At 47.9% G+C, this 16,672-nt stretch overlaps 1 protein-coding gene across 5 annotated transcripts in view; it reads right to left on the reverse strand.

Annotated features, from left to right (window-relative positions):
* Positions 1-4,125: 4,125 nt before the first annotated feature.
* LOC114352397 (transmembrane and coiled-coil domains protein 2-like) overlaps positions 4,126-16,672 on the reverse strand; it is a 51,993-nt gene continuing 39,446 nt past the window's right edge. For 4 of the 5 annotated variants that reach the window (XM_028303992.1, XM_028303991.1, XM_028303989.1 and 1 more), the window contains 5 exons: positions 14,989-15,115; positions 14,016-14,126; positions 13,376-13,483; positions 11,296-11,495; positions 7,124-8,450 (listed from right to left, as the gene is read on the reverse strand). In XM_028303992.1, coding sequence (XP_028159793.1) covers positions 8,312-8,450; positions 11,296-11,495; positions 13,376-13,483; positions 14,016-14,126; positions 14,989-15,115 — 685 coding nt within the window. In that variant the 3' untranslated portion in view covers positions 7,124-8,311. Of the gene's footprint in view, positions 4,345-5,340; positions 5,449-7,123; positions 8,451-11,295; positions 11,496-13,375; positions 13,484-14,015; positions 14,127-14,988; positions 15,116-16,672 lie in introns of those variants that run through there. The other variant, XM_028303993.1, reaches the window with a different exon arrangement.

Here is a 16,672-nt window from a genome sequence, read left to right on the forward strand (position 1 = left end):
GTGTCATTCCCCCTGTCACGTGACAGTGCATGTGTCGTTCACCCTGTCACGTGACATGCACTTGTCATTCACCCTGTCGCGTGACAATGCACGTGTCATTCCTCCCTGTCGCGTGACAAGAGTACGTGTCATTCCCCCTGTCGCGTGTCAGCACGTGTCATTCCCCCTGTCACGTGACAGAGCACGTGTCATTCTCCCTGTCACGTGACAGCACGTGTCATTCATTCCCTGTCACGTGGAAATACTCTTGTCATTCCCCCTGTCACGTGACAGAGCACGTGCCATTCCCTCTCCCCTCAGCAGTTACAACCCTCCCCCCGTCCGCCCATTACCTGTCGTGGCGCGAGTCGAGGATGTACTCCTTGAGGCGGCGCACCAGCGCTTCCGACAGCTGCGTGACCTCCGGCCATTGCTTCAGCACCATAACACCCACCATTACTGCCAGGCTTGTGGTTAGCACGCGCACTCTGGGGAGTTAAGGCATTCGTTTAGTAACGGGGTATAGTAGAAAATGTAGGGGAAAATAGGGAGTCTCGATTACTAGACAGAGAAAGAGAGATCTCAGACTAGCTGTCAATCTGTAATAGAATGTAATTTTATTTAAAATCTATTTAAGATAGAATAAATCATTTTAATTTCAACATTTTCTTGATTCTAACACTGAGATTATCTGTAGAAGTGTTGAGATTGAAGTCCTTTAAGGGACAAAAGGCTCAATCAAGGTCAAGACATGATGAGTATCATCTGTTAGCTCCTATGAGCATCATATGGTCTTTATATCCTATAATTCCTTTAAACACGACCTCACGGCCGTATAAACACTAATAAATGGTCTCAAAAAACACTATCATAAATAAAGGTATTACAAAAAAAAGGAAACGAAAACCAATAACTGGCCTTAACGAGCATCATGAACCATGGCCTCTGGAGCGTTAGCCCACTTCATGGCCCCTATGAGCACTCTTTCACGTTGCATATTGGAGCGGTCCTTATAAAGCGCCATCTCACCTATGTATGCACTCACCTGGTGCGCAGGAAAGGTATGGCCAGCTCGACGACGGTGCCTACCAGCAGCAAGGCCAGAAGCAGCAATGTAAGCGCCATGTTAAGCAGCTTGACTCACCCTACACCCATAGCTATGCCACTTTCTTTTTAGTCCCTAGCTACCACTCACCTGATGCGTATGAAAGGCATGACAATAGCAAGGTCGTGGCAGCAGCGTGAGCGCTAATCGAGCAGATTTAGTGGCCTAACCCCACAGTCTATCTTCTATCAGCCTCTAGCCACTCACCTGGTGCGCAGGAAGGGCATGGCCACCCGGGCCACAGTGGCCACCAGCAGTAGGGCCAGCTGCAGCAGCGTGAGCGCCACGTTGAGCAGCTTGACGAGCAGCAGGCGCGGCGGCAGCGCGGCCGCCTGGACAGATGCCGACCGTTAGCCACTCACCTGGTGCGCAGGAAGGGCATGGCCACCCCAGCGACAGTGGCCACCAGCAGTAGGGCCAGCTGCAGCAGCGTCAGCGCCACGTTGAGCAGCTTAACGACTCACTCTAGTGGCTCTTTACAGCAATGTCACCTATTAGTATCAAGCTACTCAATTCCTCATCATCATGTCAGTCACAGGACGTCAACTGCTGAATGCATGCCTCTCCTAAGGATTTTAAGATTGGCTGGTCAGCCGTGGCCTTCATTGTTGCCCTATCGGACGTCAATCCTGCATGGTATTTTAGAAGAAAAGATGTTGTGTAGCCACTCACCTAGTGCACAGGACAGACATGGCTAATCCAGCCGCGGTGGCTACCAGCAACAAAGTCTCTGTGGCCCTCACTATGGCCACTATAAGCACCACCATACTTTACCATCCTCGAGTCACTCACCTGGTGCGCAGGAAGGGCATGGCCACCCCAGCCACAGTGGCCACCAGCAGTAGAGACAGCTGCAGCAATGTAAGCGCCATTTTGAGCAGCTTGATGACTCACTCTTGTGGGCCCATTCTACCATATAACCTGTCCAGCCTCTAGCCACTCACCTGGTGCGCAGGAAGGGCATAGCCAGCCCGACCACGGTGCCTACCAGTAGCAAGGCCAGAAGCAGTAATATAAGCGCCACGTTGAGCAGCTTGACTCACCCTACACCCATAGCTATGCCACCTTTTTAGTCCCTAGCTACCACTCACCTGGTGCGTATGAAAGGCATGACAATAGCAAGGTCAGTGGCAAGCAGCGTAAGCGCTAATCGAGCAGCTTATTCACTCTTGTGGCTTTACCCCATGGTCTATTTACCCTCTCAACGCTGGTTGGTGCACAGGAAACACTGCCACTTTCTTTTTAGTCCCTAGTTCGTCCCTAGTTAGTCGTGGCAGCAGCGTGAGCGCTAATGAGAAGCTTGACTCACTCTTGTGGCCTAAACCCATAGTGTGTCTTCTATCAGCTTCTAGCCACTCACCTGGTGCGCAGGAAGGGCATGGCCACCCCAGCCACAGTGGCCACCAGCAGTAGAGACAGCTGCAGCAATGTAAGCGCCATTTTGAGCAGCTTGATGACTCACTCTTGTGGGCCCATTCTACCATATAACCTGTCCATCCTCTAGCCACTCACCTGGTCCGCAGGAAGGGCATGGCCACCCCGGCCACGGTGGCTATCAGCAGTAGGGCTAGCTGCAGCAGCGTGAGCGCCACGTTGAGCAGCTTGACGAGCAGCAGGCGCGGCGGCAGCGCGGCCGCCTGGACAGACGCCGGCCGCATGGCCACGCCAGCCAAGGCTACCAATAGTAAGACTACTTGCAGCAGTATGAGCGCCACGTGGAGCAGCTTAACGACTCACTCTAGTGGCTCTTTACAGCAATGCCACCTAATAGTATCAAGCTACTCAATTCTTCTTAATCATGTCAGTCACAGGACGTCAACTGCTGAATGCATGCCTCTCCCAAGGATTTTATTTTTTTGATTGGCTGGTCAGCCGTGGCCTTCATTGTTGCCCTATCGGACGTCAATCTTGCATTGTATTTTAGAGGAAAAGATGTTGTGTAGTCACTCACCTAGTGCACAGGACAGGCATGGTTAATCCAGCCACGGTGGCTACCAGCAACAAAGCCACTGTGGCCTTTACTATGGCCACTATAAGCGCCACCATACTTTACTATCCTCTAGCCAGCTAAGGTTGAAACCTTTGTCACCTGTCATCCGCTTTGCAATGGAGGGAAGTCGAACCTTAATTTCCAACTCCTCCTATGTTCTTCTGATTAATTTCGTTGCGGGTCCAATGACAGTTTAACTTTTCCCCGGGACAAACTTGACCTTCATTGGTTGGGTTTTTGTGGCGGTCAAGCTGTAGATCCTGGCTACACAGGAGTTGCAGTGGTGGGAACGAGAGGTGGGAATAGTCCCGTATCCTCGAGCCACTCACCGGGTGCGCAGGAAGGGCATGGCCACCCCGGCCACAGTAGCCACCAGCAGTAGAGCCAGCTGGAGCAATGTAAGCGTCACGTTACGCAGCTTGACTCACCCTACACCCATAGCTATGCCACTTTTTTAGTCCCTAGCTACCACTCACCTGATGCGTATGAAAGGCATGACAATAGCAAGGTCGTGGCAGCAGCGTGAGCGCTAATGAGAAGCTTGACTCACTCTTGTGGCCTAACCCCATAGTGTGTCTTCTATCAGCTTCTAGCCACTCACCTGGTGCGCAGGAAGGGCATGGCCACCCCGGCCACGGTGGCCACCAGCAGTAGAGCCAGCTGCAGCAGCGTCAGCGCCACGTTGAGCAGGTTGACGCACCATACCTATGCCACTATCTTTTAACTTCCTAGCACCTGGTGCGTATGAAAGGCATCGGCACTATTATGAAAGGCATGACAATAGCAAGGCCAGTGGCAGCAGCGTGAGCGCTAATTGAGCAGCTTGACTCATTCTTGTGACCTTACCCCATGGTCTACTCTCTCAACCCTGGTGCCAGGAAAAACATGGCCTTGGCCTTGCTTCAAGCATTCGTCTGCGTTAAGTATCCAGACGCTAGCCAGTCACCTGGTGCGCAGGAAGGGCATAGCCACCAGCAGTAGAGCCAGCTGGAGCAATGTGAGCGCCACGATGAGCAGCTTGACTCACCATAGCTATGCCACTTTCTTTTTAGTCCCTAGCTACCACTCACCGGGTGCGCAGGAAGGGCATGGCCACCCCGGCCACGGTGGCCACCAGCAGTAGAGCCAGCTGCAGCAGCGTCAGCGCCACGTTGAGCAGCTTGACGAGCAGCAGGCGCGGCGGGAGTGCGGCGGCGCCGCCGGTGTCGCCGCCGCCGCCCGCCACGCCGCCGCCGCCGCCGCCCGCCATCCATTGCTCTAGTTTGCTAATCTGGAGTTGGGAAGATATTTTTGCAATCACTGAAGAACTGACGCACATTTGACGAGCTGTCTAAATTCTTCATCATCACTATCAGAGTAAATACAAATGAGTAGGTCATCTTCATAGAAACGCACGGGCGCGGTTTGTATGTGAGCGCGCCAACACGTATGCGGCGCGCACGCAACCACTGACAAAATTTAGCGGGGATTAGCGAGGAGCCAGTCGTGGTTGCGCTGAAGATGACCTACTCATTTGTATTTACTCTGCATTTAACGAGCTTTCTAAACTCTTCATTATCACTATCCAATGTTGAACTGTTGACCAATGTTGTATGCCCGCCCCAATGATTTCCACAATGGCCGGTTGGTAGCGGCCTGCGCCTTCCTGCTACCTTTATGAGGTCGTCGATCTTTCTGCTACGCAGCGCTATCCGGTACATGGCCTCAACTTCAGAGCCTTGCTGCCCCATCGGCCGTCAGTTCTGCGTACTATGTGCCCTCCCCATTGCCACTTCAGCCTGTCTAAACACTGTAGCTAAAGTACACACGGCCACAGTGTTAACTATCCATTTTCGTTTTTGGTCTCGCTGTCATCAAATGGTGATTCTTTGCGATAGAGCGAGACGACATGACCGGCAATGAGTAGTTAATACTGTTGCCGATATCATGATCTATGAAGTTACTTTTTCCCCGACTCAATTGATTTTTTATAGGTACGCTTAACCAAACCAGCTGCAGCGCTTGAGTGCCTGAGGGTGTTTTTATCCCGTGCTACTCCAATACTTCAAGTACTAACTGACTCAGTTATGCGCTAAATTTATAACAATACTGTTACATAAGTAAATAGGTAGTTATTAATTAGATTACATCTAAAACGAAAGAATGCCTACTGAAAAGGCAATGGGGCAACAAGATCATAATTTGGCGCTCAAGTATTTCACAACTACATTAGGTACCTACAAACGAAGAATGAGGATATTACATTTACAGTCAAGAAAACACTCACTTTAGTCTGGCAGAGGTCGAGCGCTTCGTGGATGTCTCGTATCCGCTCCTCGCTCTGGTATTGCACTTTCTCTTCTACGTCAGTCAACGCTTGCTTTAAATTTTCCACCTAAAAACAAAACGTGGCTACTATTATAATTTTTTGTACACATGACTAATTAAGGGTGGATTGGACCAAACGAGTAAATATTAATCTCAGAATAAATCGTCAGTTTTGACTGTTAAAATGGCAGTTTAACTTTCCTCCGGTACAAACTTCACCGCAGTGGCGGATTTACCAATAGGCCAAGTAGGCCAGTGCCTAGGGCGGCAGATTTAGAGGGGCGGCAAATTTGGCTAATTTTTTTTACAGGAAAAAAATATATAATTATACGTATACCTACACAATCCATATATAAATAAACGATTAATAAACGCACTGTAATATATACTTAGGTACTTATATGATCATGAATTTTAAAATATTCCAATAGCGTTTCAATAAAAATAAAATAAAAAACTCGTAACACAGGATCTTCGGAGCCTAGCACGAGCACCATCTCTCCACAACTTCGTGTATATTGTTTTACAGGGTGGCCCAGAAGAAAATTCACTTTTGAAAATTCAAGGAAACGAAAACTGTACACTTAAGCTATTGCAATTTAAAGGAAATTTAGTGCAATTTATATTAAAATTTACTATGTTTTATAAATTTTATCGTACATGTGATTCCCTTGACGTTTACAACATTCGGTCAACATACCTACATCAACATTTTGGAAAACTTTTGTAAGCGCTCCTGCACACGATGCCGCTACCGCGCCGCCGCCGCGCCGTCGCCGCGCCTTTGCACTGTTTATACGCGCCGCGTGAACACCGCTGCCGCGCAACCGCCGCGCTGCCACCGCGCCGCGCGCGACATTATGCTTTGATGGCGCGGTGGCGGCGCGGCGGCGGTTTTACTCGGTGCGTATGAACAGTGTAGCGGCGCGGCGACGGCGCGGTGGCGGCGTCGTGTGCAGGAGCCCTTAGGCCTCAGCCTCGAGTTTAGCGGGCAGCGGGGCGGGAGCGGCGGCGGGGCGGGCAACGCAGACCCGTTCTCGAAACAAGCGGGCAGCTCGCGCGGCGCTTTAGCGGCGAAGTGTTGTGTTCGGGGTTGTGTTGTCGAGATATTTGTTTTTATTCGCAAACGAAATGTCTGAACAACGGCGACCATTTTATTTCGATTCAAATTTATTCCTAACGCTCGATTTATTGTGGGCAAAAAAAGGAGTCCGCTGCCCGCTCCCTCGCCGCTGCCCGCTCGTTGCCCGCTCCGGCGCCGCTGNAGATACTGTAACTTACATTGTGGCCATGAGTGAATGTAACAAAAATATGAGACGAACTAATAGATGGCTGACATTCAAAACCCTTGGCCAGCATTTCAACAAATCAAGTTGTTTAAAAACACATATTATAATATTTAAACCAAAGAAATACTTTATCCTCCAGGAAACTTTTTATTGCATTTTTTATATCCAAAATCTCAATACTCAATAAGTTTATTGCTTCCAAATCTGTATTAATAATGCAAGGACCCCAAAACATATTGATAGTTTCATTAATAAGACCAATCACATACATCTGAATCTTTTTAACCGACTTCATTTTGACAGTAAATTATAAGCATGTCCCAACGCGTGTATTGTGTTATAATTTTAGATCGTAACCGTCCAAGGCTCCTGAATGTCACCCATTACATTCCCAACACCGTTATTATTCATATATTTCTAGCTTATTCTGAAATCAACTGTTAGTTTTCTACCTGGACCTGTAACGCTACATCTGAGTGGGCGGGGCTTATGCTGTACGTCATAGAGTGCGAACGGACGGAAATGATTATAAAGGACAGATGTTACACTACGATCTAAGTTTCACGGAATAAACGTCATATTTTATTTTTTGACAGCGATTTGACAGACTGTCGAAACAAAAATTTTAGGCAAAGAGACATTTGACTGTATTAAAAAAAGGTTTAAGGCAATTTGTTAAGTAAAGATTTGCAGATCGCCATCGCTGGCGCGATCATAGGCCAACGACGACCCATGACAGTTCACGCGATCTGTCATTGGCCTATGCTGCTGTCAGAAATAGCCCGCCAAAGGCGTTTGCCTTGACAGGGCGCGACCACTCTTGAAATCGATGACATTTTTTGACGTCCTCAAGTAATTTTTTATTTAAAAAAATATTATTGCTATAGACCATAGAAAATTACATAATGTAACGATCGTTTTGACATATGATATACAACATAATCCCGCCACACCACCCCTCTTGTCACATAAGGCAAACGTGAATAGTCGGGCAGTAACCGCTGAGTAACGAGTTAATGCTGAGGAAATGGCAGGGCACTTGCGCAATATTACCTACTCCCTCATTTCTCCCTGTCACTTATCATTCACCCTGACACGTGACAATGCAGGTGTCATTCACCCTGTCACGTGGCAATGCACGTGTCATGCCTCTTGCCACGTGACAACAGTACGTGTCATTCCTCCCTGTCACGTGTCATTCACCCTGTCGCGTGACATGCAGGTATCATTCCCCCTGTCACGTGACAATGCAGGTGTCATTCGTCCTGTCACGTGACAATGCACGTGTCATTCACCCGTCACGTGACAACACACGTGTCTATCCTCTGTCACGTAACAGAGCACGTGTCATTCTCCCTGTCACGTGACAATGCACGTGTCATTCACCCGTCACGTGACAACACACGTGTCACTCCCCTGTCTCGTAACAGAGCACGTGTCATTCTCCCTGTCACGTGATAATGCATGAATCATTCGTCCCCTGTCACGTGACGATGCACGTGTCATACACCCTGTCACGTGACAATGCGCTTGCTATTCCTCTCTGTCATGTGACAACACACGTGTCATCCCCTGTCACGTGACAGAGCACGTGTCATTCCCTCTCCCCTCAGCAGGTACCGCCCTCCCCCCGTCCGCCCATTACCTGTCGTGGCGCGAGTCGAGGATGTACTCCTTGAGGCGGCGCACCAGCGCTTCCGACAGCTGCGTGACCTCCGGCCATTGCTTCAGCACCATAACACCCACCATTACTGCCAGGCTTGTGGTTAGCACGCGCACTCTGGGAAGTTAAGGCATTCGTTTAGTAACGGGGTATAGTAGAAAATGTAGGGGAAAATAGGGAGTCTCGATTACTAGACAGAGAAAGAGAGATCTCAGACTAGCTGTCAATCTGTAATAGAATGTCATTTTATTTAGAATCTATTTAAGATAGAATAAATTATTTTAATTTCAACATTTTCTTGATTCTAACACTGAGATTATCTGTAGAAGTGTTGAGATTGAAGTTCTTTAAGGGACAAAAGGCTCAATCAAGGTCAAGACATGATGAGTATCATCTGTTAGCTCCTATGAGCATCATTACATGGTCTTTATATCCCATAATTCCTTTAAACACGATCTCACGGCCGTATAAGCTCTAATAAATGGTCTCAAAAAACACTTTCTGATGTTCCTAAGAACAACAATTTATGAAAGGCATCACGAAAAAACGAAAGCCAATAACTGGCCCTAACGAGTATCATGAACCATGGCCTCTGGAGCGTTAGCCCACCTCATGGCCCCTATGAGCACTCTTTCACGTTGCATATTGGAGCGGTTCTTATAAAGCGCCATCTCACCTATCTATGCACTCAGCCCGACGACGGTGCCTACCAGCAGCAAGGCCAGAAGCAGTAATATAAGCGCCACGTTGAGCAGCTTGACTCACCCTACATCCATAGCTATGCCACTTTCTTTTTAGTCCCTAGCTACCACTCACCTGATGCGTATGAAAGGCATGACAATAGCAAGGTCGTGGCAGCAGCGTGAGCGCTAATGAGAAGCTTGACTCACTCTTGTGGCCTAACCAGATAGTGTATCTTCTATCTTACCTCTAGCCCAGTGGTTCTTAACCTCTAAGTCATGAGGGACCATTTTACCAATTTCTGTTTTGTCAGGGACCAATTTGTTTTTTTTTTTTAAATCCTATTATAGGGAAGATTGATTTCTCGCCCACTGTGCGCCGTTTGCGTTATGTTTACTCGACTCATCACGTCACATCACTTGTTTATTACGATGTCTTCGTGGACCACTTGGAATGCCTCCAGGGACCACCAGTGGTCCGCGGACCACCGGTTAAGAACCACTGCTCGAGCCACTCACCTGGTGCGCAGGAAGGGCATGGCCACCCCAGCCACAGTGGCCACCAGCAGTAGGGCCAGCTGGAGCAATGTGAGCGCCACGTTGAGCAGCTTGACGAGCAGCAGGCGCGGCGGGAGCGCGGCCGCCTGGACAGATGCCGGACGCGAGCCACTCACCTGGTGCGCAGGAAGGGCATGGCCACCCCAGCCACGGTGGCCACCAGCAGTAGGGCCAGCTGGAGCAATGTGAGCGCCACGTTGAGCAGCTTGACGAGCAGCAGGCGCGGCGGGAGCGCGGCCGCCTGGACAGATGCCGGACGCCAGCCACTCACCTGGTGCGCGGGAAGGGCATGGCCACGCCAACCAAGACTATCAATAGCAAGTCCACTTGCAGCAGTGTGAGCGCCACGTTGAGCAGTTTGACAACTCACTCTAGTAGCCCTAAAGCACAATATCACCTATAGCTAGTCTCTAGCTATTCACTTGATCACTTCATCATCATCATCATGTCAGTCACAGGACGTCTACAGCTGAACATAGGCCTCTCCTAATAATTTTCCGTTAGCATCCAGCGACCGGAAACTTTTATGGGATTATCTGTATACTTTGCGGTACGTAGCCTTCATTGCTTTTTGCGTGGAATAGGACGAAAAGATGTTGTGTTAAGCAGGACAGGCATGGCCACTCCAGTCACGGTCGTTACCAGTAATAAAACCACTTGTGGCCCTTCCTATGGCCACTATAAGCGCCATCATACTTTACCATCCTCGAGCCACTCACCGGGTGCGCAGGAAGGGCATGGCCACCCCGGCGACAGTAGCCACCAGCAGTAGGGCCAGCTGCAGCAATGTAAGCGCCATTTTGAGCAGCTTGATGACTCACTCTTGTGGGCCCATTCTACCATATAACCTGTACATCCTCTAGCCCAGTGGTTTTTAACCGGTGGTCCGCGGACCACTGGTGGTCCCTGGAGGCATTTCAAGTGGTCCACGAAGTGCACTTGCACACCTTGGTCAAAACCACTTTCAACTGATTTTTGTAGTCAAACTGGTTTACTTTTAACTGATTATGATTATGAGGTGTTCCCTGACAAGACAGAAATTTAGTAAAATGGTCCCATTATGATTTAAAGGTTAAGAACAACTGCTGTAGTCACTCACCTGGTGCGCAGGAAGGGCATGGCCACCCCGGCCACAGTGGCCACCAGCAGTAGAGCCAGCTGCAGCAGCGTCAGCGCCACGTTGAGCAGCTTGACGCACCATACCTATGCCACTATCTTTTAACTTCCTAGCACCTGGTGCGTATGAAAGGCATCGGCACTATTATGAAAGGCATGACAATAGCAAGGCCAGTGGCAGCAGCGTGAGCGCTAATTGAGCAGCTTGACTCATTCTTGTGACCTTACCCCATGGTCTACTCTCTCAACCCTGGTGTACAGGAAAAACATGGCCTTGGCCTTGCTTCAAGCATTCGTCTGCGTTAAGTATCCAGACGCTAGCCACTCACCTGGTGCGCAGGAAGGGCATGGCCACCAGCAGTAGAGCCAGCTGGAGCAATGTGAGCGCCACGATGAGCAGCTTGACTCACCATAGCTATGCCACTTTCTTTTTAGTCCCTAGCTACCACTCACCGGGTGCGCAGGAAGGGCATGGCCACCCCGGCCACCGTGGCCACCAGCAGTAGGGCCAGCTGCAGCAATGTGAGCGCCACGTTGAGCAGCTTGACGAGCAGCAGGCGCGGCGGGAGCGCGGCCGCCTGGACAGATGCCGGACGCGAGCCACTCACCTGGTGCGCAGGAAGGGCATGGCCACCCCAGCCACGGTGGCCACCAGCAGTAGGGCCAGCTGGAGCAATGTGAGCGCCACGTTGAGCAGCTTGACGAGCAGCAGGCGCGGCGGGAGCGCGGCGGCGCCGCCGGTGTCGCCGCCGCCGCCCGCCACGCCGCCGCCGCCGCCGCCTGCCATCCATTGCTCTAGTTTGCTAATCTGGAGTTTGAAAGATATTTTATTTTATTTGTTTAACAATGTTTCAACAGCATTAAATCTATATATATAAAAATGAAACCCGTTTCGCGTTGTCACGGCATCACGTGTGAACGGCTGAACCGATTTCGATAATTCTTTTTTTTAAATGTTTGTGGAAGTCCAAGGATGGTTCTTACGGAAAAAAATATTAAGAAAATCTCTACGCTAGCTCTAAGGCGGTACGAAGTTCGCCGGGTCAGCTAGTTGTACATAAATGTGCAGGAAGATACAACTTGAACATAAGCCAATTAAAGAAACACATTCTATTACTAAAACCAGGCCTGTTCATCTCCGCGAGTTTACATCGAAAACAAAACACGCACAATGGCCCACCTACAGGATACTATTCGACAAGGCCTCACATACGAGCGAACATTGACTCACGCACGCGTATTCTTGTGTATGATGGAAGAAAATAAAGAAAATGGTGTACTAAATACTGTGCAGTATTTAACTGCCTAAATAATAATAAAAACACAGAATGTATTTTTATAAGTTGCCTCAAGATACTGAGAGGTAAATAAGTAGTTAATATTATTCATGATAATTTGTATTTCTTCCGCCATTTTCCGCAGTTTAGCACCTCACGTCACATCATTTTACCGAAGTCAGCCCTATAGCTTCGGCGCAGTGCCGATCACTGACGTTTGTCAACAAAATGGTGCTTGACTCTAGAGACAGGCTAAATTACACCATATTGTTAATGACATTGAGCATACATTTTTTTAAATACCTTCGCGAAGTAAAACTTCTGTACGTACTACTTATTATTATTCTGTGCTAAAACATTTATTTATTATTGAAATCACTGTAGAACGTACAAAAAATTGTTTTATGCCCATTTTTCACCATCAATCCCTAATTTTTAAGTGACCCCTATGACCACAAAACTCTTGTTAATTGTTACCATAGGGGTCACTGAAATATTAGGGATTGATGGTGAAAACGGGCATTAAACTTTCATGGTCACTAACGTAATTATTGTTACTGACGGGACGCAATTTTCCTGTTACACCGTGACCATGGTGCTTGCAACAGTGCCGGAATATCGGAAACTGAAAATTAAGGTACATGGTAGCAATCCCGTCAGTAATAATAATTGACGTGCATTTAACGAGCTGTCTAAGCTCTTCATCGTCACTATCCAATGTTGAACATATGCCCGCCCTAATGATTTTCATAGTGGCCGGTTGGTAGGGGCCTGCATCCAGCGCCTTCCTGCTACCTTTATGAGTTCGTCGATCTTCTTGCTACGCTGCGCCCTCCGGTACGTGGCCTCCACTCCAGAGCCTTGCTGCCCCATCGGCCGTCAGTTCTGCGTACTATGTGCCCTCCCCATTGCCACTTCAGCCTGTCTAAACACTGTAGCTAAAGTACACACGGCCACAGTGTTAACTATCCATTTTCGTTTTTGGTCTCGCTGTCATCAAATGGTGATTCTTTGCGATAGAGCGAGACGACATGACCGGCAATGAGTAGTTAATATTGTTGCCGATATCATGATCTATGAAGTTACTTTTTCCCCGACTCAATTGATTTTTTATAGGTACGCTTAACCAAACCAGCTGCAGCGCTTGAGTGCCTGAGGGTGTTTTTATCCCGTGCTACTCCAATACTTCAAGTACTATCTGACTCAGTTATGCGCTAAATTTATAACAATACGAGTATATAAGTAGTTAGGTAGTTATTAATTAAATAGATTACATATATCGAAAACGAAAGAATGCCTACTGAAAAGGCAATGGGGCAACAAGATCATAATTTGGCGCTCAAGTATTTCACAACTACATTAGGTACCTACAAACGAAGAATGAGGATATTACAGTCAAGAAAACACTCACTTTAGTCTGGCAGAGGTCGAGCGCTTCGTGGATATCTCGTATCCGCTCCTCGCTCTGGTATTGCACTTTCTCTTCTACGTCAGTCAACGCTTGTTTTAAATTTTCCACCTGAAGACAAAACAAGGCTAAGAATGTAGGGTATGGTGATCTATTCTCGAGAAGCAGGATTTTTGTACACATGGTTAATTTAGTCACTTTGCCTAACTGTAAGCTGCGCTTACGCATCGTACAAATACGGTCCACAGACTCCGAAGTCTGTAAGGATATGTAGTGGCGTATCATCCACCTTAGGCCCGGCCTCAACCAAGGCGGAGCGGAGCGGAGATGTGTTTTGAATAACCAATCAGATTTAATTATTTCCACCGCCACCGCTGACAAAATTTTGTTCGCCCGACACATCTCTCCGCTCCACCTTGGTGGAAAGCCGTTCTTGATTCGGACAGTCGCAATGTTCAGTAAGGGCTCGAACTAGGACGCGCATTTTGGTTCTACTCAGTCATTGAGATCTGCTATATTACCACCTTATTTTAACCGTGACTATAATAATAACCAGTGTTTTTATATGAAGTTTGACTTAGACTTTTGACCTTTGTTAAAGTAAAATAACCAGCCTAAAAATAGAAGATAATATTATACCTACCTCGTTTTGGTGTAGTTCAGTGAGATCATTGATTTGCTCCTCTAGCCGCTCCGTCTTGAAGCGTTCTTCCTGAAGCGCGGCCGATAGGAATGACACCTCTTGTGACAAGTTCTGTAAGGAGAGCAATAGGTAAATTGACATTTGAATCATAATAAAATCAACTGCTTCTATCGTAAACCGTATGAACCAATATGGACATTTGACACGACTCTGTAAAAACCATCGCAGCACTAGATTCATTTATGGTAGGGCATTTACCCCTAAGGGGTGTGGAGAAGGGATCGCAGATGTCGTTCTGAGCTTTTGGGTACTCAAGGTTATACACGACTTTTAGGTATACTTTGGATGGCTTTATTAATATTAGTAAGGCAAAAGAATTCCTACCGGAAGGTGAAAGAAGCATAAAGTGGCACATTAAATACAAGCGTCAAACCACATGTGCATGGAGTTACAGTGGTGGGAATAGTCCCGTCAAAAACCACATGTGCTGGTAGGGTCCCATTGCAATGGGCATCGCGATTTCGACAAGGTGGCGAACTGCTTCTATTTCTATATTCATGTTTTTTTGCGTTGCTGTTGTGTTTTTATGAGCCTATTTGTGTTTGTAGGACGGCCGAATGTGATATAGGTACGTTGTTTTCTTTCTTTCTTCCAATGGGGATGTTGCCTGGGTCAAAAAGCAAGAGTTTTAATTAGTCCGTCATTTAACTTATCAAAAAATACTCTACACGTATTTTTCACTTTTTCAAACTAATGAAAATTTAAAGAGATAAAGCGCCCCAAAGTTCATAAGAAGAGGCCCGTGACGTCAACGCTTGCTTAAAAATGCCGCACGTTGTGACGTCGTGCGCAACTTCAACGCACCATAACTATGTAATTATTTGTTAGATTGACAAATAAAAATATATGTGTCCAATATTTTTTGATATTAAACATTACGGACTAAAAAAATTTTTTTAGGCAACTAGCTTACCTTGAGCGCGTCAATCTTCTCGGCCAGTCGCTCGTAGTCCTCGCGGCGCTCGCGCAGTTCGTTGAGTATCGGCTTGATCGTGAACGTTGCTTCAGAGATGTTGTTGGAACCGCTTTGCGTCGGGTATCTGGTAAAGAAGGATTATTATCTTCATGTCATTTAGTCTACATTGAAGGATCTAACTAACCACAGGCGATGGGAGTGTGTGATTCCAACGGGTTGGGGACGCAAAGTAAAGATAAAATTATCATTTGAATATCAATGACAATTAGCGTTTTCGCTTTTCGCTAGATGAAAGTTCACTGGTAAGCGGAAGATTGGATTAAAATGAATCAGTGACCGTTTGATTGAGGCATATCAGACTATAATGTCATCTTTTATCTCTAATACCAGACCTGAAACGGGCGATACGTGTACCTCGTTTTGGTGACGTGCTGCTTGAAGGATCAGCCAGAGCTTTATGATATAGCGCTCTAGTCAGCAACAGATCATCTTCTTTTCGTGTCGACAGCAAACCTACACAGTGTCAGCCCAAAACTCCGCCACAAAAGTGGCGTTGTCAGCAGCACTCATCAAATCCTCCTGAGTGCAGTTGCTTGGGCACTCAGGACACAACATCAGGTGCTTCATCGACTGGGGAACAAAACCGCACCTGCACTCCATGTTTAAGCCATCCAAGAATCCCCACCTGACCAGACTGTCCTTACTACGGCCAACCTGCGTCCGAAGTCTATTTAAAGACTTCCAGGTGAGCCAGTGGAGCAACAGATGATGCCTCTGTTACTATTGATGTACTTACGGCGCTCTCTCGCTGGTACCGGACGAGCTGGGCGAGGCGTCGGGCGAGTACTTGGGTGCGCGGCATTCCACCACCACCCATGGCCATTCCAACCTTCCGGTTATAACTGGCCGAATCGCGGGAGATGCGTGCGTAACTGCGTCTGCCGTGGCAGGTTGCACTCTCCTGCGCGCAATGCTTGATTCCCTACAAGTTCTTTGATCTAGTCCTTGTCCCTATGGAGCGACTCTCCCCGTTATGTCAAAGTCAAAGTCAAAATTTCTTTATTTGTTTAGACTAATAAATAGTTCTTACAAATCGTCATTTTGCTCTTAAGGAGCCTCTACATGTCTCATAATCTTTTTACCCTACCAGCGCTTCGAGACCAACATTTGGCAAGTGCTGAGAAGAAGCGCCGCAACAATATAGGGACAAGGACTGCCTCTATGGGGCTGCTACTCCTCGTTTCGTGTTAGTATCAGCCCCAGAACTATGGCGCCGAACTGTTCGGGGCTGTTCGTCACTCATGCCACTTGTACGCAAACGCCTTGAGCCGGTCGATAGGGGTACGTTTCCAGCACGATTCCCTGCAGCAGCTCCCCACGAATATCCCTATAAAGGGGACAGTACCACAATATGTGGTGACGGTCCTCCTCGAGCTCCCCATATCCACACACACATCATCCCTTAACTCCATGTTGCACAGCCGCTTATTAAAGCAGCTATGCCCTCTAAGTACCTGGGAAGTTACATAATCTGGTGCGACCCAGCGCATGCTGAGTCTCCCAGACGTCGGGGAAGAACTGGCTGAGCTCACGACCCTTCATCTCTCCCTCCCACCTGGTCTGCCAAGTATGCACAGCCGACTCCAAAATTTCTGCGCGGTACCACAGAATAATAATAAGT

Source organism: Ostrinia furnacalis, unplaced genomic scaffold (assembly GCF_004193835.3).
Source record: "Ostrinia furnacalis isolate ACB-3 unplaced genomic scaffold, ASM419383v2 OfSCF1351, whole genome shotgun sequence".
In the NCBI taxonomy this organism is placed as follows: Eukaryota; Metazoa; Arthropoda; class Insecta; order Lepidoptera; family Crambidae; genus Ostrinia; species Ostrinia furnacalis.